This window comes from Mus caroli, chromosome 1 (genome assembly GCF_900094665.2).
Source record: "Mus caroli chromosome 1, CAROLI_EIJ_v1.1, whole genome shotgun sequence".
Lineage (NCBI taxonomy): Eukaryota > Metazoa > Chordata > Mammalia > Rodentia > Muridae > Mus > Mus caroli.
Window position 1 is genome coordinate 164,815,785 of NC_034570.1, and position 25,806 is coordinate 164,841,590.

General features: G+C 38.6%; 1 protein-coding gene across 1 annotated transcript in view; it reads left to right on the forward strand.

Annotated features, from left to right (window-relative positions):
• Fmn2 (formin 2) overlaps positions 1-25,806 on the forward strand; it is a 310,737-nt gene that overhangs the window by 160,389 nt on the left and 124,542 nt on the right. Inside the window, 1 exon segment of the mRNA XM_021173977.2 lies at positions 4,848-4,909. Coding sequence (XP_021029636.1) covers positions 4,848-4,909 — 62 coding nt within the window.

Sequence of the window (25,806 nt, forward strand, 5' to 3'; positions counted from 1 at the left end):
ATTTGTGCTATTTCCCAATCTCCATGGAAGGACATGGCGTGTCTATGAATGGCTGTGCTCATGCATATGGAAGCCACATAGCAACATTTCATGTCTTTCTCTATTGCTTTCCATCATATTTACCTTAGTCTTTGAGTCGGGATCTCTCACCGAACCTGGAGCTCTCTGATTGTATTGATTGGCTTGACTAGATGAGTAGTAACCCAGGGGGTTCGCATCTTCCCTTCCTCAGTACTAGGGCTACTAAGATCCATGGCCAGTATTAATGTGGGTTCTAAGGGTCCCAGTGTGGGTCATCTTGTTCTTCATATTCACTGACTAAGCCATCTTCCTATAACTTGTTTCTGTAAAATGGGTGTAAGTGTGAGGGTCTCTGAGGTATACTGCTGACCTTTGTTGATGGAGAGTTTGGAACTGAGAGGACTTGGAGATCCATTTAAGAGTAGTATTTTAGGGAATATTTCAGAGGTTGCATAGGCTAGAGTCTGAGGTTGCTATTTGTTAAAATCCCCAAGTAAGGGCTGAGGAAGCAGTTCAGATAGTAGTTTTTGCCTTGCTAACAAAGGATCCGAGTCCAGTGCCCAGAACATACATTAGGTAAAATCCACAGTGACATGTGCTTGTAAGCACAGCAGTAGGTGTCTTTGAGGATTGCTGGCCATCGAGCCCTGGCACTTTGTGAGTTTAAAGTGGTAGTAGTGTAAGATGCAGTCTCAATAACTTAACATAGATGATTCCTGAGAAACACTAGCTAAAGCAATACCTTACCGCCTCACAAAGGTGCACACGTGTACAGGTATGCGCCTGTACCCCCCATATGCTTTCTTCAGTAAAATGACATTGAGGTTACATCTTACCCTAATTATAATAGCAATCATTAAGAAAAAAAAAACAAATAGTAGTGAGGGTGTGTACAAAAGGGACCCTTTATACACTGCTGTTGGGAATGTGAACTAGTCCAGCCACTGTGTGAATCCAGAGCCTTGTCAAGCTCCTCAAAGTGATCTATCATGTGAGATGCATACAAAGTATCTCAGAGATACTTGTACATCCGTGTTTCTTGCAGTACTCTTTTACAGTACACAAGTAATAGAACTCATGGAGGTGTACAAAACTGAAGAATGGTGAATCTGATTGTAGGTCCATGGCAGCAATAGTGGGTGACATTGTGTAATTTCAAAACAAACTGCAGGCACATTACCATAATCCAGAATGAAGTCGTGTGATTTCAAGAAGGTGGGTACAACTGGAACCAATCATTCTGAGTAAACCATGCCAATTTCAGAAAGACAAATACTGTGTGTACTAATCTCATTATTTTGTTTTATATATTGATTGTCTATAGCTATATGAGACCATACATTTATATATAAGGCAATCCTAGAGAAACAAAGGTGTGAAACAGGAGGGGAGGTGCAAGAAATGAGGAAAGAGAAGGGTATAAGGAAAACTATGTTCAACACACAATATAAACCTGGGTCAAATTGTTGTTGTTGTTGTTGTTGTTATTTCACTATTCACTTTATATCCCACTCACTGCCCCCCTTCTAGTCACCCCTTCCCTTCTTCCCTGAGCTAATAGATTCCCCCTGGGTATCACCCCACTCTGGCACATTAAATCTCTGTGAGGCTAGGCACATCTTCTCCCACTGAGGCCAGACAAAGCACCCCAGCTAGAAGAACATATACCATGTACAGGCAACAGCTTTTGGGATAACCCCTACTCCAGTTGCTTAGGACCCACAGGAAGATCAAGCTGCACTTCTGCTACATATGTGTGGGGAGGCCTAGGTTTAGCTCATGTATGGTTTTTTTTTTTTTTTTTTTTGAATGATGGTTCAATCTCTGAGAGCTGCAAGGGTTCAAGTTAGTTGACTGTGTTGGTCTTCCTATGAAATTCCTATCCCCTTAGGGGCTGCAATCCTTCCTCCTATTCTTCCATAAGAGTTGCCAAGCTCCATTCACTGTTTGGCCGTGGGTGTCTGCATCTGTGTGTTTGTCAGCTGCTGGGTAAAGCTTCTTAGTGGACAGCCATGCTAGAATCCTGTCCGCAAGCATAACAACGTTTTATTTAGTGTCAGGGATTGTTGTCTTCCCATGGGATGTGTCTCAAGTTGGGCTGATTATTCCCTCACTCTCTGCTTCATCCCCTGTGCCTGCATTTCTTGTAGACAAGATTAATTTTGGGTCAAAGTTTTTTGGGTAAGTTGGTGTCCCTATCATTCCACTGTGATTCCTGCCTGGCTACAGGAGGTAGCCTCTTCAGGATCCGTTGAAAATTTTAACTTAATTAACAATTACAGTGATAAATACCCTTTGTGTCCTTATTCTTTCCAGGACTTTTATTATAAAGGAATGTTAGATTTTTTTTGTAAAGGTCTTTTATGCATCTCATGAGATGACCATTTGGTTTCTATGTTTTAGTTTATTTATTTGGTGGATTATGTGTGTTGATCATATATGTTCAACCATTTCTACATCTCTGGGGAAAAGGTGGATCATGATGCAAAGTCTTTTAATGATCAATTTCATTTGCAAAGATTTCACTGATTTGTTATTGCATCTATGTTCGTCAGAGATGTTGGTCTATAACTTTCCTTGAGTCTTTGTCTGGTTTGGAGACTGAAGTGTTATTGTTACTGAAAATAGCATTTGGAAAAATACTGATTTTATATCACTAGATGTTATAAATCTGTTTATATTATTATTTAGATTTGAGAGTTCTTATATATCTATACATTCATTAATTTCTTTAGGTCTTCCAGGTGGGTGGAATATGGAATGTTAACACATGACCTTATGCATCTCTGCATTTCCTCAGTGTGTGTTGTAATCGCCTCTCCTTTCATCTCTAATTTTGTTGATTTGGGTTATTTATCCTACTTAATGGTCAGTTTGGCCAAAGGTGTAACAGTCTTCATGATTTTAAAATTAATAATTATAGAAAAATGATGGGTATAGTCAGAAAACAAATGTACCCTGTGAGTGTTACTTAAATATGGACAATGTTGTTATGTTTTGAGGGTGAAATATTACTCTAAAGTTTTTACTGATATATTTTGTGTTTTTTCTCACAAATCTCTTACTGTGTCACTAAATATAAAAAGTTCTAGGGTGATTATTGCTTGATGAATTGCAAAGTGCCTTAGGTTTCCAGTTAGGTTCCTTAGGATTCACTTGGACTTTCCTTAGACTAAGCTATAAAACCAAAGGAAACATTTCCATACACCAGTTGGTTACTTTTATTTTCTACTTTAATCTGAGTTTCATGTAGTTTGTTTTATATTACCTCAACAGATACTATGAATTAATCTCTTAAATTTAGTAATTTGTGCTGCTTGGTGTAATCCAATAATAAGCAGATTTGGCAGAAAATCTGACTCTTGGATTTCTATAGGAACACTAATTTTTAAGCTGAGACAGGAGATTATTATTAGAGTGGAAATATCATATTCAACTTGGTACGTTTGTTGGTGCATTTGGGCTCTGTTCCCAGAAATGTTAAATTACCTTGGTTAGTTTTCTGCTCCATCCTGTGCTTCAATTTCCACTTTTTTTTTCTTAATTTTTTCTTGGGCCTTTTGCCAATATCAACTAGCAAATGTGTACTTTAAGATTTGAGGAGAGAGACATAGTAAATTGCCTCAGTTATCAAAATAAATATATCAAAATTGTGATTATCCACACTGTGATTTTTCTTCTAGAAATCTTTAATCCCATGAGAGCTTCTTCAGTGGCTCCTTGGCACAAATCCCTTGTGACAATTTTGTCCTGTTTCAACTTAATGCATCCATGGGAAACAGGGTAATTTTAATGAATCCACCTGAGTTAAAATAAAATACAATATAGTATTCTACACACTGTCACACACACACACACACACACACACACACACACACACACACCCATGTCCTGAAAAAAAATTCATAGAACATGTTTCTAGGTTTTGATGACCTATTTTGTCTGTGATCATCTGAATATCAACACCAAAGAAGGCTTCACCAGATGTTTTGAGTAAGCTGACATGCATCAACAATTATTGGCAAAAAAACTAGGCCACAGTGATTTGATGGGTGATCTGCCTACCATTCTTCTAGTATGCAAAAAATGTTAAATGCATTTCATTGAACAGGCAAAGGCTCATTTACATTCGTTCTCTAACATTTGAGCCCTACTCGTGGGATGCAGTCTTTGTAGTGTCCTAGTTAGTGTTACTATTGCTACAATAAACACTATGGCCTAAAGTACGTTGGGGAAAAAGGGTTTATTTGATTGACTCTTGTACACCATAGTCCATCACTAAAGGAAGCAAAGGCTAGCTATCACGCAGTTCTGATACCTGGATGTAGGAGCTGCTTCAGGAGCCATGAAGGAATGCTGCTTACTGTCTTACTCAACACGGCTTGCTCAGCCTGCTTTCTTACAGAACCCAGGATTACCTACCTACCCAGGGATAGCACCACCCAAAATGAGCTGGACCCTCTCCCATCAATCACTAATTAAAAAATACCTACAGGGTATTTTTTTTTTTTTTTTACCACAACTCACAGCCTGATGCATTTTTTTTTTCAGCTGAGCCTCACTCTACCCAGATAACTCTAGCTTGTGTTGAGGTGACTTAAAGCTAGCCAGCCCAGAGAACAACTGAAACAATTTGAAACTTGACCCCTGACACATTGCAGTTTCTGAGACATGGTCTTTAGACTGGGGCAAGTATACACACTGACGTTAAAGTTCTTGTATACTCCCATCAATGTCCCTGAACCTTTTACCTGAAGTAGTTAAGTATCATTTTACAGCTGACTTATGCTAATTGACATTTTTTTCTTTGTCTTTTTTTCCCACAGCTGTTGTGAACTTGGACAACTCTGTGGTGGACCTGGAGACCCTTCAAGCTCTCTATGAGAATGTGAGTAGGAGCAGTTCTCTCTGTGTGATCTGCTCGGTACATGTGTAGTATCACGTGTGAGCTGGCTGTTTTATTGTCCTCTGAGGAAACTCAATCTCCATGCAGTGAACTTAGTAGGTAGGGTTTCATAATACTTTCTAGGAATATATTGGGCAAATGTGTGTTCTCAAGGCTGGCTTGAAAGATGTTTCTTATGAAGTTATTTATGTTTCCTCTTCTGAAATAATAGCAGTGTTTGTGTGGGCACTGACTTGAGCCAAGCACTGCTCTGTCCAATTTGCAAATATCGAATACTTTGCTAGTTTTCAGGCTTTCAAAGTAAACTAATTTTGCATATGTTAATATCTGATACAGGACAGATTTAGACATTCAGACTCTCTGCCTAGTCTCTTTTTAAAAAGTGTTCTGTACAGCCTTATAGGTTTTAATCTTCTATTTGAAACTGATAATTTATACCTATTTATGATATACAAAATGGTGTCATGATTTATCAGTATGAAATGAGCCTAATTAATATGTTCATTAACTCAAATCCTTAGCTTTTGTGGGAAGAACATGGAGAATTTAATCTCTTAGCAACATTGCAACCTAAGAGTATTTACCACACTTTGAAATGAATCTCAAAAAGCCTTCATTCCTCCATCTTCACTGAGGATTTGTATTCTTCATTTATTGTCCCCCATCTGTTCCCAGCCCCACCCTGGCAACTGCTACTTATACTCCGTTTCTCTAAGTGTCACATTTTAGCTTCTACATTAAAGTACAAATGTTTGGTGGGGTCTTTTTATGCATGACTTATTTTAGTTTGCACAAGACTTTCAAACTCCATCTATAGTGCATCAAATAAGAAATTTCTTTCTTTGAAGGCTGACAAATATTGACGTGTGTGTGTGTGTGTGTGTGTGTGTGTGTGTGTGTGTGTGTGTGTTAGTGACACTTTTATTCATTGATCTGTTAGACACAGCATAATGCCGTTAATTTTGGCATTATGAACAGTGGTGTGGCATCAGGCAGCAGACCGATGCCTCCTAAACATACTGGTGTCAAATCTTTTGAGTCAGCCTATAGAAGCAAGATTGATCATTCATGTGATGGCTTTGGACTTAGATTCTGAGGAACATCCATGCAGTTTGCCCATTATGGCAATTGGAATTCACACTAGAACAAACAGTATTTGGTATTTACAGACTTTCTTCTTTTTACACATTGTTATTCTGGAAGATGTGGATTCAGTGATGCTAAACATATGCCTGTTGGAAAATTCTATCTCTTGAGAACTGTTTATTAAAGATCCTCAGTCCATTTCTTAACTGGATCTTTGGTTTTCTTCTGCTTAACTGCTTGAGTTTCTTATACATTTTGTATGTTAATGCTACCATGTTTAGACATTACTTAACAGTATATATCCCTTGATGATTAGTTAATGATGATCATTAGTAGTTTTGTCTGGTAATTGTTACACTATTGTTGCGCCCACCTCATTCAGCAAGGAAAACGCAACACGGTTGGATTCTTCTCAACAGCTTTATTGCAGGAACACCTAGATGCTACGGGAATCCCGGGAACCCAGGGAACCCAGAGAGGACTCCTTATATACACCCCAGCACAGGGAAAAGCTTTGTGTCTTCCTGGGATTGGTCAGTCTGCCGGCACCTTAATTTGCATGCACCCACTCGGGAGGGGTTGGTGCCAGATTCGGGCTGGCACCTGCGCAGTGGTGTTGTTTACAGCCACGGTGTACCAGAAACCGGCGCCATCTTTTAGGCATCGGCTGCCTACATACTATTACTAATTTTCTCTTCATACCACCATTGCAGATTCCCTTGCATTCCGGTTATGACTATTAGTCCACTGAGTTCTGTGCTTGTCTGAGAGGAGGTGTCATTAGGTAGCCCTGGCTGACCTTAATCTCAGAGATCCACCCACCTCTGCTGCCCAAGTACAGGGCTAGGATTAAAGGAAAGCATCTTCACACACATTGTTTTCATATCTCCTTCATTTCTAAAAGATGGGTTTCTGGACTAAAGTATTATCGAATGGCTCCTTCTCCTCTTTCTCTCACCAATTTCAATATTTCATCTACCAACAGGGTTTGTCCTGACGGGTCTGCTGAGCTTTCAGGGGTTTTGTTTCTTTTACATCCCCTTATTTACGTGTGTGTGTGTGTGTGTGTGTGTGTGTGTGCGTGTGCATGAGCACTCATGTATGTCACTGTTTATGTATGAAGGTAGAGCACAATTTATAGGATTAAGTTCTTTCTACCATTAGATCTCTGGGGGTCAAACTCAGGTCATCATGCATGGAAGCAAGTGTGTTGACCTTCTCTCCACCCTGTTGTATGTTTCTAATATTTTAATATTTTCCTACTCCAAGATTTCATCCTATGGCTTTGCTTTTAATTTGACATTTTTTTTTTTTTTTGTCTCAGGGAGTTCCTTTTTTGGTTTGGATTTGGCCGGAGGTCTCTGATCCTCCTGTAACTGGATATTGACATCTTTGCTCAGATTAGCCATTATTTCAGTAAACATGCTTTATTGTCCTTCTTTTTAATGTATTTGGTCTTGAATATTTTACCATTCACTGGCTAGAGCTCTTGATGGTATTCTTTAACTCCTGGAGGTTCCTCTATTCCCTTTTTCTTTACCTTTTCTTTCTAATTGAAACCACCAACCTCAAAATTAATTATTCAATGAGGACCTTGTTTTGGAGTAGCCTATAGCAATCTTCATCTGCTTGAGTGTTTGTTTGTTTGTTTGTTTTCTTTTTTTTATATTTTTTAAATACTATTTTTTTGTTCTGTGTCAGCAATTTTGTTTTCTTTGTGTGTTATTTTTTGTATTTCATTGGACTTTAAAGAAACTGTTCTAAACATGGTTGTCATTTCCTAGATCTCCTTTTTGGGGGAGGGGCATTGTTAAAACTTCATTAACTACTTCTAAAAGCGTCTTGTTTACCTGCCTTCTGGTTTTACATGTTTTCTTGTGTCCCTGTTTAGCTCATTGTTGTAGACAGTCTACATGAAAAAGACCCTGGGCAGGCTCAGTTTGATTGATTATTGATTATTCTTCCCTTTCTTCTTGGTGTTCTGGCTGGGCAGCTGCTCAGTCACTATAACACTGCAGACGCCTCTGGTTGGGCCAGGACACAAGGGAAACACCCCAGCCAGATGGTGCCATTGTTTTAGTTTGGCAGTTCAGTGGCATTAGTTAATAGGCCTGGACTTAAAAGTGATCCTTTGTGTTTAATTAAGTGGTAGTATGTTATACCCTAGTTGTCAGATATGAGCATCTATGTACCTATGTACACTTACAGTTCCCATTACTTTCATTCTGACAGAGTCCAAATTAAATCACAAATTATATTTAAGGGATATATACGCTTATATCCTTTCAGTGGTGAACTTTCTTAATACACTTTTATCTTTGCATGTTTTTATTTCACCTTTATCTCTAAAGGACATGCTGTTGCTGAAAAGAGACTTCTAACAACTTATTTCAGCATAGTGGAAATTGACATTTGTCTGTGGCCTCCATTGCTTCTGGTGATAAGTCTGCAATCATTGCTGTTTGTGAGCTAAGCTGTCTGCTCTTCCGGGTTGCCATTACAAGCTCCTCTTCATCTTGTTTAATCAGATCCATTGTGATATAGCTGCCAGTTTTCTCTGCATACATTTGCAGTGTATTTGATGAACATCCTGAGTCTGTATGATTGTGTGTATTTTCATGTTTAAGATTTTTCATTTTTTCACCTTTATCCTGCAGTGCTAGTTTTGTACTGTTTTCCCAATCTTCTTTTACTTGCTGTGTAAGGCTGACTGGCATGCTACAGCTCTGGTTTTTTGCACAAGTTCCTGAAACTCAGCCCATCATTACGTTTTCAGTGTGCTTTCTTACTGTTCGCCATATTAGATACTTACATTGTCTTTGTTCATCTGTTCAACCCTGTCAGAGAAAAGGGGTGATTTCTAGTTTATCAGTTTATATTCTAGAATTTTCACATATGTTTCAATAATTGGATTTTAAAAAAATATTTTAAACTTTGAAAACTTTTCATTCAAATTTAGTAATTAACAGGGTAAGACAGAAAAGAAAAGGAAAAAAAAACCACATAAACACTTCTAAAATCCAACCCCATGATCCATCAAGAGATTTTTTCGTTACAGTGAGACTCTATCTTCATAATAGAGAAAGAAAAGAGAGAAAAAAAGAAAAGGTTAGAAGCTGGAATTTATAAAAATGTTTACATTTTTAAGACCTCTCCAAAGAGAAATTGGTAGACACTAAAGAGACAGTACAAAGAGAAATAAATGTGCCTGTCTGAGAACCATTTGAAAAAGCTTGTAGTCTTAATAACCAACAGGCAAAATAAAGTAAGACATCAGCCAGATACATTTTTCTAAAACCTCCAATTGAGAATTAAGTTGGCTTTTTAAAGCCAAGAAAAAAAAAATCAATGTGAAGAAGTCCAAAGCAAGTGTGTTCTATATACTTTATTGTACCGCCCCCGTGAAGACAATCTGGCGCAATCTAATGGAACCGAAGACACACTGAGCACGCAATTCAGGAATTCTCCCCTTCATGCTACATTCTCAGCCGACTGCCAAACAACAAGCACATTTATAAGTTCAGCACATGGATCTGCTCATACGTGTCTGCTATCTGAATGCAACTCCAAGACAAATTGACCTAGACCAGAAGAATTATGAGAATTTTCAAATAACGTTTCAAGCTATTAAACTTTAGAACAGTTTGTTTCATGTGAGAAGAGCGACTCACCCTGTCTCCCTGATCCCCTTTGCTGTATGTGACTCTAAATATAAATACAGTGAACAGAAAACCAATATCATATTATCATTATGCAATTAATGTGGAATAATATTTTCCATATGAAGCAATGTGTTTGCCCTTGTTATTCTTCCTGTGACTTGAGAAAACCAGAAAAACAAGGAGAAAGTGGAAAATAATTCCTTTGCCGTTCCTGGAAAGTAGCTGAGCCTTTTGTGTTCTGTGGCTGTGTTCCCCTCCTGCAAATGATCCTTGGGGAGCCAATATTTCACGGCCACCAAGATAATTTGCTTTGTCTTACTCAGTGGAGACAGGCTTGTAATGGGAGCCCATGTGGCCAAAGGTGCTCATATTTGTAAGGTAGTCTTTACTCTTTCACAGTTTTGATGACTGCTCATCCTGTAGCATTCCTCTTGATTGTTTTTTAAAGAGGAGTTAGCTGTTCATGAACTCCCACAGCTTTTATCTGCCCAAATCCTAATTTCTATTTCACTTTTGTGGGACTGGTTGTTTAGTGTTCCTTATATTTTGAATAGAGGGCCCCACCACTTCCTCAGCTCTCAGTTATATGATGTGAAATGTTCTGATAATCTTACAGATTCTATGTTGCTTCTCTTCTCCTCTGGAGAGATTCTCTGCACCAGAGTGAGATTATAATGTATCTTGGTGTGGGTCTCTTTGTTTTAATATATCATGATAACCAGACACATGAAAGGATGGTGGATCTTGAGAACCAAGTTCCATGGATTTAGGATCACTATGGAAACAACCTCTGGGCATTCTTTTGGGCAATTTCTGTATTCGATTGACTGAGATGGGAAGACACCACATATGAAAAGTACCATTCTATGGTCTAGGATCCTAAGCTTCTTAAAAAGTAGAAAGCAGGCTGAGCATGGACATTCATCCCTCTGTATCCTGGCTGTGGACACATGCTTCATTCACCTTCTGTGACTTACCCACCATGATGGGCTGAGCACTGCGCCAAGATAAATCTTTCCTTCCCTTTGTCAGGTAATTTGTCCCATCCAAAGGTAAATAACCAATAAATGTGGTGACTTGAGTATAAACTCATAGGTTATATAATTTGTACATATATGTATTTATCTTATAAATATATTTTCATATATATGTGTACACACACACACACAAATATATGTGTATATATTGAAGTCTTGATTTTTCAGAAAACTGAAGCAGCCTCTGATGGCAGAGAAAAGAACAAGCGTGGAGCTGTCTTTTTAAAGAAGTTTGTTCTGCTTGAGGACATCACTTTAGGAAAGAAGAAAAAAAAATCCGTTCTCAGTGCTTTAAGTGAATTTCTCCTGTGAGGTCTGGAGATCTAGAGCCATGTCCAGTATGTGCCTGAAGACTTCTTAGCATCATCCTGCCTTTAGGAGCTATCTCTCTTAGGAATGAGGAAGGGGACACCAGGCAGGCATGTCCCACATGTTGTCTGAAGGGGAGGTCAGAGTAGGTGGCAGCCTCTAGGAGTTAGTTCTAAGGCCATGTTCTCTCTTGACTCTTCAAGCGCCATTATGGCTATTCTAACCTTACATGGAACTGAGCTTTTTGGATGTTTATTTTCAAAGTGTTCATCAAATTTTGCCAAGGTTAAACCACGGGTATTCAGTTTTTCTCTCCGTTCCTTTCTTCCTGTGTTCAAACATTGTGCACCTTGGCTCTTTGTGTCCCAGTTTCCATAATGGTCTTTCTTTATTCTTAAAGCTTTTTGTTTTTCCTCAAATCTGTTGACCTTCTAACACCCCCAAACTAAGGCTGTGGATTGTTACTTCTGCCAACTCCCATCTGCCTGTATTTGAATACCTCTAGTGGAGGCTTCCTCTCTGTTACTTCACTTTTCAGCACCAGGATTCTCTTTTCATTTTTCTTTAAGATTTTATGTTTCTTTATTGGTGCTGTCATTTTGACTGCACATCATTTTTTTTCCATCTCTTTCTTTGAGATGTTTAAAAATTCTTTTCATATACAATACCTAACGACTGACTGCGTTCTATCTTTGAATAGTCCATAGTTCCCTGTGTCTTGACCATTCGTTTGATTATTTTTATTTAGAATTGGATAATGCAGTAATGCAGATCACTCCTGGCGTTCACTGGTTTGTTTGAAGATAAAAATAAAACATGGCAGCCAAGGAGTTGGCTGAGTGGATAGACATATCTATTGTGTAAATGTGAGGACCAGAGTTCTCTAAAACCTGTGTAAATGCAGGGTGTGCACAGCAACCATGTGTAATTTCAGTGCCCAGAGGCAGAGAAATAGATTGCTAGAGCTAAGAGTAAGCTGGCTAGTTAGACTAGCCAGTTAGTCATCCCAGAGACCTGTAGGTTCAATTGAGAGAACCTGCCTCAAAGAATAGAGTGGAGACTGGTCAGAGAGCACTCTTGTCATTGATTTTGGGCTTCCTCATGCATGATCACTCACCTGTATATAAGCTTGCATGCATATATGCATGTATACACTTGTATGGACACATGTGCCCAAACACATGTGAACAAGCATACAGCCATACATGTACACTACATACACTATTTTTAAAATACATATTAAAACATAGCCTTTAGATATATCTACTTAAATGTTAGTTTTCAAGTGAGGATGTCTTTAACTGAATCATTCCTTCAATTAGTTAAACTAATATGGAAAGTAGTATATAATTTTAATAAATCTACAATAGGGCAATTGCAATATATCCAGACTTGAACAAATATATATGAATATTATGCAGGTTTTAACATCATAATATAGTGTTTCTGTGTGTGTGTATCTGTGAGTTTGTGTGTTCATTAATGAATTCCTGACTGAAGCCAAAGATGAGTACTGAGATGTCTTCCTTATTTGCTTTGCAACCTGCCAGTACAAGTTCAAATGGGAAACAGAAGCCAGGGAATAATACAAACAGTAAAGTTTATCATAATAATTAGTTATCATGGAATAGATAAGAGAATAGAAAATTAAAATGACAGCTCTCACCATACTTCGGGGCTCAGCAAGCATACCTAGGGAAGAAAGGACAAGTGTTGGAGGGAGTCTTTCAAGGCCATGAGCAGAACTCACTGGGGAAGTTCTGATTGTAACCCATTAGTTTTGTACGCCACTGTGAATAATCATGAAACAAGGTTTCTTGTAGTAGGTAGATAGACTCATGAACATTCTTGTAAGGGTCAGCATGCTCTGGTCATGAAGATGCCTGGAGCTTAGACTACGTTTGTAGAGTCTAAGGAACAACCTTCAGGGGCCAGCTAGGCCATGGCAGTTTTAGAACAAGTGCAATTGGTCAGAAAGCCTAGGCCATAGCTGCAAGGCTTGTACCCAGCTCTGCACAATGCGTGTGCTGTAGTAGTGCCAGGGTGCACTCGCATGTCCTCTGATACCACTACTGCTGGTGGGTACAGAGGAGGAAAGTAAAACCAGACAACTGCGCAGGAGTGGGAAGATAACCTTTTTTTCTGACGCAGCTCCTCTAGCGCCTCCTACTGGCCGAACCTAATTCCCTGTAAAGAAGGGTTCCCCTACTCTTTCATCTGGAAGTAGGTTCCAGAAAGTCAATCAGAAGGTGAGGAGCAGTATGTGGCAGAGGTGACACAGAGAGGACTGCGGTTTGGAGAAATATAGTTTTATCTTGCATGTAGGTCACGTGTTATTTTGTGACTCCATGTGACATAACGTATTGCAATGAAGGATCCATGGGGGGATTCTGGGTGGCACAGGTGTGTGTGTTGGGGGGTGGGGTGGGTGGAGTCACCATGCATATGCTTAGTCTTGGCATAGATTCTCTTTGGAAATCTTTTAAACTTTATTGTGGTGGCTTACTTATAATAATTAATTTAAATAAAGCTTCCTGACTGAGTCTTTTTATTTTTGTACGAGAATCTGAATAGGCTTAATTGTGTCTTACCAATAAGGACATTTGAAGGGCATGCAAATTTTATCTAGAAGAAAGTAATGTTTTAATTCCACTTTGTCATAAATATGTGAGAGGTAATCTTTCAGAGCATTCCATTACTTACCCTTGGGGACAAAATAATATAGCTAATGTGAATGCCTTCTCGTAAATACACTTTCTTCTTGCCAGATGCTTAAACGCCAATGGACTGTTTTAAAGTCGTCGTATTTGATCTCTTTGAAACAGATGGAAGTATTTGTTATACAAACCTTATTTAGAATGTAATCTTTTTTTTTTTTTTCTTCTTCTTCCCTGATTGCATATGTTTGGCAGTGAGCTTTCCCTTCTAGATGTGAATGAATTTTGGGCAGTCTCCAAATCTAAACACACCCTAATTTCAAAACCCACAATCCTGAGGGCCCGATTCCTGTTTATCAAGAAATTAAGACTTTGTGAAAACCACATAGTTACTATATACAGTCTGCTCTAGTGAGGTTTTAAAAACAAAACTCTTTATAGTTTATTTTGGGTTATTGAGTATCATTAAGTTCACAAGAGTCAAGTCTTTGCAGTATATAGTTATTTGAATATATATATTGCTTCTGATTTTTAAAATGTACTCCTGCTATGACATGCTGAGTTTATGGGGCAAGTAAAGAGGGGTTCTGGGGTGGGGAAGGACGGGTTATTGAGGTACATTCTTTCTTTTTTCTTAGTATATCAAATGACTAACACTACATCTAAATGTATCTAAAATATCCATGGAAAACTGTGGGTTGAAAGTTGTTGTTTTTTTTTTAATTTTTCATTTTACTTCATGTTGAGAAAAATGAACAAAGGAATCCTAAGTTATATTTTAAAAATTATTAAAAATGAAGCTAAACCTTGGAAGTCAATCCTATTAGAAGTTCAAATGAAGAAAAACGTAAATAAAGGTAGAGAGGGAACAAATTCTACACCCCTGTGTGATTACCCAGCTCTAATCCAATTTAAAAGATGGGGTGGGGGGCGGGAAGAGAAGGCAGGTAGGACAGAAAGAATGAGAAGTCTAAATTTACACTTCTTAGGATTCAATTTCACAGGCATACTTTATAGTTTCAGTAATCTTCACTTAGGGTGGTACTTGAAATACCAGCAAACTTTAATCTGGAAGAGGGCTGGAGTATGTGTCACATGATACTGCATCCTGAAAAGCATCTACCCTGTTGCATTAGTGGAAATGAATTGGATTTACCATCTGTGTTCCCCTAGCTTCCTAGAGGAATTTAATTGATTCATGTTTGAAGCACCATTCAGCCATCAGGTCCTTCAAACAAAAATGCATTGACTTTCACAGTGTAGCTATTTTTTAAAGCCCAGCTCTCCTATTTCACCGTTCTGTTGTGTTGGTTCATGGGATCTCTGCAAAGCCTGCTCATTTCTACCTGTAAATACACTGAAGGCGAATTGCAGAACTAAAAATGAAAAGCTGTTAGACTTTGAATCACTCACTGATTGGTTCCATAGGCTTAATTTAAAAAGGAAAAAAAAATAAAACAGATGATAAACTGATTGTGCTTATTTTCAGAAACCAACTGCATTGCAAGGCATTCCTAGTAAATTAGTTAAGCTGACTAGCACGCCTGCAGTAGTAACTGGGGAATGGCGTTGGTTGGCTTTTTATGTTTGGTTTTAGTTCTATATAGTTCTGGCTACTTTACTGTCTTTCTGCTTTCTGCCCTCCAATCCCCCTGTGCTCAGTTCCCACCAGGCTACTTAGACTGTTACACTAGAGCGGCAGTGAGCAGAGCTCTTTCTGAGACTGTCATCCTCCTGATGAAAGCTATTAGTTTCTCTTGCATCCTGCTCTCCTGGGGACTGTTTCCTTGTGTCAGGTGACTTATGCATTTGCGGGGTGGTGCTCCTCTTCCTTTGCATTCTCTGTTTGCTGTTACTCACTTGTCCTGCCTGTGTACTGTGCAGATATTCACTTACTCAGCATCTTCAACCTCTCCAACCTCGGGAAAATCCCTCCCTTAGTTATTATCTGCCCTTGACATGCACTTAAGTGCAACAAAACCATATACCAAGACACATAAGCATCTATGGTATGTGTTTAGCTTACCAGTCTGAACAAATTCCTTTGGATATTATTTGTGTTTAAATGCCACGTTTCAGAGCTAAGGAGATGGCTCAGTCAGTAACTGCTTCCCAGATAAGCATGAGGACTTGAGGTCACCTCTGAAGAACCCATGTCTAAAGAAAGGCTTAGCAGTACATGTCCTTCACCCCAGCACTGGGGAGGCAGAAACAAGAGGATCCCTGGAACTCACTGGCCAGCCAGCCAGCCAGCCAATCTTGCAACATTAGTAAGCTGTAGGTTGTGTGAGCAAAATATCTCAGAAAATAAGGTGGAGGCAATCAAGAGAGCTATTCAGTATCAATCTCTCACTTCCACTCCCACATACACACTCAACTCAGGAAGGCACACATACACAAGAACATGGCTATGAACACATGTATACTGTATAGGCAAATAAGATTTTTATAATCATAATTTGAATATGTGGCACAGATCACATGTGTTCTACAAAACTAGTTTAGGAGCTTTTTGGTAAGAATTTTAACTGTATTATTTGAAATGTCAGATATATGTAGAACATATATTAATCGTATCCAAGCCAAATCTACCCTGCTGTTTCCCAACTCCACCCCGTGCCAGTGTCATGTGTTTTACCCTTGCTTTCCATATTCTTATTTCCATCCTCTAGGTCCAGTGACTGGTTCCTTCTTAACAGTGAATGTGGTCCTTCCAAAATGTTTCCCAAGCTTTGGGCAGAAAGGAGGTGATATAAATGTTCCGTTTAGGGTAGAACACATAAGTAATCACTTACTCCCAGTACTTTGACCATTACAAGTCTCTACATCAACTACTGCCCACTGCAAAAGGATGTTAACGGCAGCACTAACTTATGGATTGAATTCCTGATATATCTGTTCTGTATTGAAAGGCACCTTCTCAGATCCTTCTGTCCCTAGCAGGACTCACATGGGACACGGGACGGTGGGTGTCACTGGGCTCTGTAGCTTCTGTGTTTTGCATGATTGTTGTTTGTACAGGAGAAGTCCTTTCCTGTACTCCTGTACTCCACTTCTGCCTCGTTTGGTCTTGAGGGTCCTGGTGCTATCCAGTGTATGTGAGGAGCAACAGTTACCTTCAGCTTCCTGTGCCGAATGTTAAGGCTTGTATGGGCCCAGGTTCTCAGTTCTGTTGCCTGCTTTTCTGCTGAGGCCCTCATCTGGCGTGATGACTTCATCTCCAGACATGGTCTCATCACAGAAGCATCTCTGTTTTCTTTCGTGGAGTTTCAGGTCAGATTTACAGTGCACCATCTTGCCTTGAAGTTGAGGGTTGCTACATACTTTTAGAAATAGTCTCTGGCTTCATTGTCAGTGTCCCAGAAAGCAGAGTCCAGGATAGAATCTGTTATCCTAAGTGAGATGGGCTTGAGCTCTTTAGCCACTTACTTCATGCTTTCCTTGGTTTCATTTTGTTTTCTGAGACAGGGACTCCTTTGTATCTCTGGCTTTCCTAGGACTTTTTTTATAGACCAGGCTGGTCTCAAGCTCAGCACTGAAGGTTGTCTACCTCATGGATTGCCTTGACACTGGCTTTGCAGGTGAATGTTGTCACTCCCTTTTCTTTTGTGGAGGCACCACTAATCGAGCTGCCTGCAGTGACCCTGGGTGAATACCACTTACACCCAGGTGTCAGTTTTCATTGCCACAAATCCAGTACAGAGCTCGCTTTTGCAACAAATAGTTAGAATGTCTTACACCCCATCTTTAAAGAAATATATTAATGATGCATTCTATTTATATACCTATGGAAAGGTTCAGTTTGCTACAGATCATACAAACTAAAAATTAAGTAATTTATAATGCTATATAAAATTTTAATAATGTAAATGAAATGCTTGGGTATAGTGACAGAAGATATAATGGAGTAGATAGGTATTATTACCTATATGTTATTATTTCCTTGGATACAATAGTTAAAAATGCCTGTATCACTTCTATTACCGTGTACTAAAATGATGAACCTGTGGTTATGTTGACTAAGATAAGTATGATGAGCTTCTCTGTGTCTATTAACATTTATATTAAAATATAGAATAGTTAAAATTTAAAATAATGAGTGCATAATAATAATACATATTAATATACTTACAAAACACTTTATGCAGCGTGCACATTTTATTTTCCAATTTAAAATTATTGCTGTGAAATGCTTTTTATTTTATCTACTTTCCCTCAACTGGAAGGAGAATATAATTTCATTCTGCATCAAAAATATACAATTTTTCCATTTAGAATCCTCATGCTAACTTGAATGTTTTTATTTTTATATGAGAAAACCCAAAAGACTATGAGACACTTTAAGTCCCCTCTCCCCTAGATTAAAAAAGGTTAGATCAGAAAGGTCATAGTGATTGGACGAGGGGAATGTGGTATTCAACTGGAGCTGGGAGCACAGACATCACTTGAACAGAAAGAGGAGGAGAGCCGGGCATGTGCCTTTAGTCCCAGCACTTGGGAGGCAGAGGCAGGCGAATTTCTGAGTTCAAGGCCAGCCTGGTTTACAGAATGAGTTCCAGGACAGCTGGGACTATACAGAGAAACTCTGTCTAGAAAAACAAAAAGAAAAAAAAAAGAAGAAAAGAAAGAAAGCAAGCAAAGAAGGAAAGAAAGAAAGAAAAGGAAAGGAAAGGAAAGGAAAGGAAAGGAAAGGAAAGGAAAGGAAAGGAAAGGAANAAGGAAAGGAAAGGAAAGGAAAGGAAAGGAAAGGAAAGGAAAGGAAAGGAAAGGAAAGGAAAGGAAAGGAAAGGAAAGGAAAGGAAAGGAAGAACAAGAAAAGAAAGAAAGAGGAGGCAGTGGGGTGGGGGGTTGCAATACTCTTCCTGCGTCAAAGTCACATTCTCCTGAAGAATACCAGTCTAGCCACTGACTTCTTTTTGGTCTATACTGAATAAACTTAAGGGATGTGCAATGTTTCTACTACTTAAAAGGAGAGATAGAGTGACTGGGAAAAAAAAAAAAAGAGCCGCCACTGTGGGCATCTTTATGTCTTAGAGAAGTAGACAGACACATAGTCCTCAATAAATATGTCTGTAGTCCTTCAGCACTGCCTTAATCCTAGCTTTGATCCTTGCTTCTATTTCTTCTCGTGTTTGAGTTCTAAATGTAAACCTTGCTCAATAATAGGAAGACTTGTTTGTGTCTCTTTTTATTACAGAGTCCTTTGGTCCTTGCATGACATTTCTCCCCTTCACTCTGAACATGAATTTTACATCTTTGTGTGTGGTGGTGAATTGTTTATACTTTGGTGTCTCTCTAGCAGCCATTGTTTTTTATCTAAATTTGCTTTCTCCATGGTCGTCTTCTTGCTTCTTGCTTTGACAGTATTAACAAACTTTTTAGCTCAGTAGGATGCAGAAAGTGTCTCTCGTGCATACATTCTCAACCATCCAGCCATTTGAGGAGGACAGGCTTTTCTGACACACACACTAAACATTTTCCAGTAATTTTCCATGATGACAGGGAAGCATTTGTGAAATGGTACAGTTGGCTAGCAGATATAATAAATTTTTTCAACCTGGTGCCATAAATGTCTGCTAGACCACCCTTAAATTCCTTTATTCTGCTGATGTTAAATGAATGTACTTAAGACTAGGAACATTGTGGTTTATGTAGAAAACTTCCAGGTTTGGCTCGTGTATGGTTATATAAAGAGAAGGGTTTTTGCTTCATTCCACTTTTCTTCCTTCCTTCCTTCCTTCATTCCTTCCTTCCTTCCTTCCTTCCTTCCTTCCTTCCTTCCTTCCTTCCTTCCTTCCTGTTGTTTTATAATGGTAGTAGTGGGGATGAAGAGGAATGGGGGGTATAACCTAGATCTCTACACAGACTAAGAAATGTCCTTTTCCCAACCTGCCACCCCCACTGTGCTGCTTATTTTACATGCCTGATACGAACCTTTCTTATCACAGAAACTAGGTCTTGAGTTGAAATTACGCATGAAGAGAAAAAACAGTCGTCGGCCTTGACGTATGATGCTTGATATGGTCACCAACTTTCCTTGCTTATTGCTCATGATTACAGCGGCTGAAATTTAATTGGGCAATAAATTTATTAAAGGAGTAAATAATTAGCTCTCTTAATCAGATGTAGAACTCCTAGTATGTTTTTCTTCCACTGGCCTTACTTGAGTGGTTCCAGATGGTGTCTCTTGTATATTTGGTTCTGCTGTGTGTGTGTGTGTTCTGTCAGGTTTACATATATATATATATATATAAATGTTCAAATTTTGGAGGGTCCCACCAAAGACTCTATCCATTGGATATGCAACTTTCAGTTTCTCAAGTATATTACAGTCATATTTGAATTCACTTCACCCTTTGACATTTTAAGTATATTAAGTGGTTTTGTGTATTCCAAGAACAAAGTCTATAAACAGTAGTTGAGGATAATACTGGTAACTTTTATTTTGCGTTTACTTGAGAAGGAGTTTATTAGAGTTTGAAGGCACAGTCTGTCATGGTTGTGAAGGCTTGGTAACTGGACATGAATACCACCACCCACTTTCAGGATGAATCTTCCTACCACAGCTAAACACTCTGGAGAGTCCCTACCAGATAATTCTAGAGGTTTGTCTCCAAGGGGATTCTAAATCCTGTCAAATTGATGACTAGGAGTAATCATTATAACCATGAAAATATCCTGAAAACTTTTAAGATTAGGAGAGGTGTGGGCTGGCAAGATGGCGCAGTAGACAAGGCTACCTGCCACTAAGCCTGACAACCAGAGTATAATCCCTGGAGCACAAATGTTGGTAAGAAAGAACTGAGTCAAATGTTGGCCTTTGACTTCCACTCACCCCATCCATAAATAAATAAATGGAAGGAAGAATGATTTAAAAAGGTATTAAGTCAGCAAACATTAATATATGAACAATATTCCTTAATATGCAATGTAAAAGAGGATAATTTAAGTGGCCCCTTGATAATGTATGTATTTTCCTTTCAAAGTACTAACACACAAAAAAAATCACTTTTATACATTCAAAGTTTTATCTATAACAAAATTTACATATATATTTTAATATTCACAAAATGAGAGATATTATCCATGCTTGAGTCTAAAGAAAGTTGATAGTATTCACTGAGAAGTGCCTCCTTTGTAAGGTGGATGAAGAGAGGTGCAGCTGATATGTACCTGTCCTGATGTTTCAAGACCATCTTTCGAATAGCTGTCTTTTTTAACACTCAGTATACTGTGATTAATTCAAGATCCACCCATGTGTTAACTCAGAGATAGATGAGGGGTGCCACCTCCTCCTGGGAAAGAATTAAGCATTATTAAAACATCACAAAAAGTTGGTAAATTAAGTCAGTGGTTGTTATAAGTTCCTGAGATGTTGATGATGTAAATTGTGCAAAGGAGGGAAAATGGCCAAGCTGGTGCCCCAAACCCATCATAGATGATTCAGCATGGGACTTCCAAGTATTACCATAAACACAAAGTCAACAATACTCTCCACAGATGACCTTCAAATAAGCAAATCCCAATTCCACAGAGACTGTTCACAACTATCTGGTCAGGCTACAGGAGACCCATGCACCGCATATTGGTGATCATGACCATGAAGTTGTCTCTCTTTTAAGATATAATTTTGGAAATAAAAATGAAATCCTTCTACAAAGTTCTTAACTGGTTATATAAGCAGGTACTCCTTGGATCCACATTTGGAACCAGCAGCTATAATATGATTAAACCTTCATTTCCACCTAGTTCTTTCAGATCTAGTTTGTTCTACATTCTCTTCCTTCTAATGGTCAAATCCTGATGGTGTATAGAGGCAGTGAGAGTGACATGCTCTTAAGGTACCTGCCTTTCTAGAAGCACCCATATGAGCAAACAGACACATGTGAGCAAGTAGTGCTCAGGAGAGGAAGCAGGAAGTGTCTTCATCTAACCATGACCAAAGCAATGATAAACAGGGCATCGTGTCTTGAAGCAGAGACATAACCAAAAGAGAACTACAGAGATGCAGTTGAATATTTTACAGCCAGCTGAGATTTATTCAATCCAAGCTGTGTGCTTCAAACTCCAGATAAGTTTTGTCTCACATGGCTGCAAAGGGCCTGGCATTGCTTCTCTAGTTCCTGATATAAGAAAAGATAACATCAAATAATTCCTGAATTGGTTCTTGCCAAATTAAAATAAAAAACTTTCTGTGTACTCTGTGATAAAATAATACATTGGACTCTTGGTTGTAATTTTTTTTTTGTTTTTATTTTTTAAAGATATATGTTCGCAGAATTTCCAAAAGTACTGGAACCCCTCCAAAGCAACAAGTACTTATTTCCTGGCATTGTCTGACTTGCTCATAGCCTCCAAATCTACTGAAATCCTGTGTGCTAGATGTTGTTGACTGGCCCCCACAAATGCTTGTGTATAAAGGCAGTTGATCATATTCATTGAGACAAGCTTTCTTGTAAAATGGTAAAGAAGAAATCTACAGCTGACCAGCAACAGTCTTGATATTGCCAGGTCATCATACAGGCGGGGGCACGTTGGTTTTCGATAATGTGAGCTTTGCATGCTGTGTGTCTGAAGATGCTGAAAACATTGTTCACAGAAAGCCTTCCTGTGGTGGAGATGAAGTTTAGCCTGGATGTCTACATAGTTCTGGTCTAGATCACTTGATCATTAGATTAGCAGATTTAGATACAGTGTAATCTTTACAAGTCAAAGTTCAAAACTCTCAGGAGAACAAATGAAAATCCCCTGTTTAAGCATACAATCCATGTGTGGTTAGTTGGTGCCTTTGGGGTCAGGACAGTGGCATGCTGTCAAAGCACTCCTGAACATTTACCTACCATTAACAAGAGAATGGGAATCTACTGAAAAATTCCCTCCTTCCACGTAAACCTGATCAACTGTATACACAATGCCTATAGCATTTGTTGTATTTTTTCATCAGTAAAAATACCAGATTTTATTCTATAATTCAATTCCATTGGACATCTTACTTCATCCAAAATATCTTTTCTTGTGTAGTTTGCTAGTTATGTAAAATTATTTCCAAAGACTGGCATAACTTTTTCACCACTTATACAAATGAGTCTCAGTGAGACATATGTAGTATTCTGTGGTTGTATTGCCTCGCTTTCTTTAACAGAAACAACAAACAAACAAACAATGCCATATGCTTTGAATGCACCTGACAGTTATAGAAGTATTTACATTTGGTCTCCTGGGCTCTAATGAGTTTTCTGAATCACAGAGCCAGGTGGTAATGTCCTAGAAGACCTGCATTATCAGGTTCCATGAGCCACCATCCTTCCTCACTGTAGAGAAGGAGAGGAATGGTAGGGGATGGGATGGGCAATAGGGTTTCTGGTGGAGAAGGAAGTGTGCCATCTAGATCAGATAGAACGAAGTTTTGGTGTGGTCATGGCAAACATAAAAAGTGATTGAAATAGAAAATAAGGGTTAGTTAAAAGAGGCGGGAGGCGGGAGGAGAATTACGGAAAGTGTAGGGTTGGTGACGCTGGAGTAGAGAAATGAATTAAAGAGTATAAAAGGCTGTTAATAAAAAAAAACTATAATTTCTCTGAGAAAGGCACAATTCTTCTAGCCACCATTCAGTATACAATCTGATATCTGCCCATGATCATTGCTCTCATAGATGCATTGATCTCTACTACTCTAAAGCCAGACATCCTTGCCACTCTACCTGACTCCTTCAACACCTGTTAATTGTCTTTTCTATTCCAGAAAGGAATGGTTAAATTGAAAGCAGAATAGGACATTAAAAATAGATAAGGGTACTTGAGAGCAATACAGTTTAAGCTTCCCTCAGGTCCTTATTCAATGCCAGCTTTGTTTTGTCATGTGTGTTGAGCAATCAATACAATGATGAGCAAAGCCAGCAATTGTTTTTATACCATAGATTTATCTTCTTAGTGTATAACCCAGACTTTGAATGTTCTTATAAATTTATCATACATGCTGCTGGGGAGAAGCACATTTCTTCAGAGAGGTTCTATTAAGGGAGGATCACAATGTGTTGGGGGTTCAGAAAGGCCTCTCCAAACTAGAGAGACTGAAGTTGAGGCAAGCATAGATAGATGTGGAGAGTGGAAGGTGTAGGGGACATTTTGCATACAGGGAACAGTGTTGACTGTATAAGAACCCAATGTATTTGGGGAGCAAAGAGAAAGCTATTAAGAATGGAACATAGTAAGAGGTAAGCACGGAATCATGTTGGGTTGTATGAATGTTGAGGTTTAGGCTAGAGAGATGACTCAGCTGTTAAAAGCTAGGCTCATGACCGAAGAGAATGATGAGGTCTGTGCTATCAATATAGGAATGTTGAACATCCATTAAAGACTATAAATAGGGTAAGCCTAGTCTTCTATTCATTGCTAACAAGCCAGCAACAACAACAACAACAAAACCATTGTGTTATGAGAAAGGTGGAGCTGCTTGCACCTGTACTCAGCAGGCAGGATATGGAAGCAGTGCATTGAGAGATAATGGTATTTAGCCAGGATGATGGCAGCAGAGGAGCATGGGAGACACAGTGATTGATTTATTTGGTATAGAAATAGAGTACAGAGACATCTAGATGACCTCCCAGCTCTCTCGGTAGGAGCATTATTTCCCAGGGTATTGGAATAAAGATAACTGAAAGCTTGGAGAGAATAAAATATAGGAGTTTGATTTTAGAGATGTTGATAAAAATGTTGAGACCGTATTTGCTTCCATGCTTAGAAAGGATATACAAAGATGTATGTCATGTCATTTAATTAACAAAGGAGATACATGGCAGCAAAAATAGAGAAAACTAGCAAAGTTGTAGCATTAAATTTATGATAAAAATGTAATTAAGTACAAGATTATCTAGAATATTTAGAAAGAACAGAAGTTGTTTGAGGAAAAAAGCAAAATTTTAATATAGTTACGTTATGAAATTAAAAAGAATCAGAACAAAAGAATTTGGAAAGGTTTTGCCTGCCCTTGTACTTTTACTGTATATCCCTTAGAGCACTTACTTATATTTTTGGGGTATAATGATACTGCATACACATATTCCCTCTAGCTTCTAACATACATACCAGTTTTATGCTGCATTTTAAGTACATGATTGAGGAAGTTAAATAGTCTGAACCAATAAAACTTCTAAGACGATTTCATTTTAGCATCATGAGTCTTCAAAATCGATGCAGTATATATACCCTCAAGGGATGGCAGGAGGTCAAATCCATGCCCTCTGGGACCCCACTTGGGAAACATTTGCTTTTTAACACATTGATAGACATGAGCAAAGGAAATGGAATATCAATAGTGTCTCAGGAACTTGATGGTAAAACCCTAAGGGTGAAGCCCCACATACTTGTGTCAGAGGGCAAACAGAAATCAAGCCAGTTTTGCTTTGAAGTGTCGTCTTTTATATGGAGTAGGTTTTACTTCAGAAAGTGCCCAAGTGTTTGGTATCATGACTCTTTGTAACTGCCGAAAACACCTGGGTTAGCAGTAACTGGGATTCACTTATAGTCATACAGTAAATCTTGGGGAAGGGTCTAACATTATTCTTTGGCAAAAACAGAGTGGAATTGGGCAAGACATGGACACTATTAAAATGTGGATGTCACTGAGATGTGGTTACTGTACTACGGACTCAATATATGTATTTGGCAAGGAATTTCTTGAGTGAATGGAAGTGAACAGCACATGGAGAGAATAGTTCTCTTAAGGGACTATTTGAAACTAGAAGGTCTTTTCTGTTATTGATTGGTATATGAGTATGTGATCTACAGAATGAACCCATTCCAGCAAATGACTCTAATCACCATTAACAAACACTATGTGACGCACTAGTATCCCCCTCACATGTAGAGAGTTACATGTAACTTTCAAAAACAATAGAAGAAAATAGCTATAGATGCCTACAGGAGCAAGAGTGGTTTAATTTGCAGCTTGATATATTGTGTTGTGGGACTTTGAAGCCATGTATATGTATGGATTTAGACTGTCTAGTCCAATATCTGGCAAACAATATACCTTTGAATAAATTATAATGAATCGTCCAAATTCCTCTGTTTTCTCTCTTCTCTCTCTCTCTCCTCTCTCTCTCTCTCTCTCTCTCTCTCTCTCTCTCT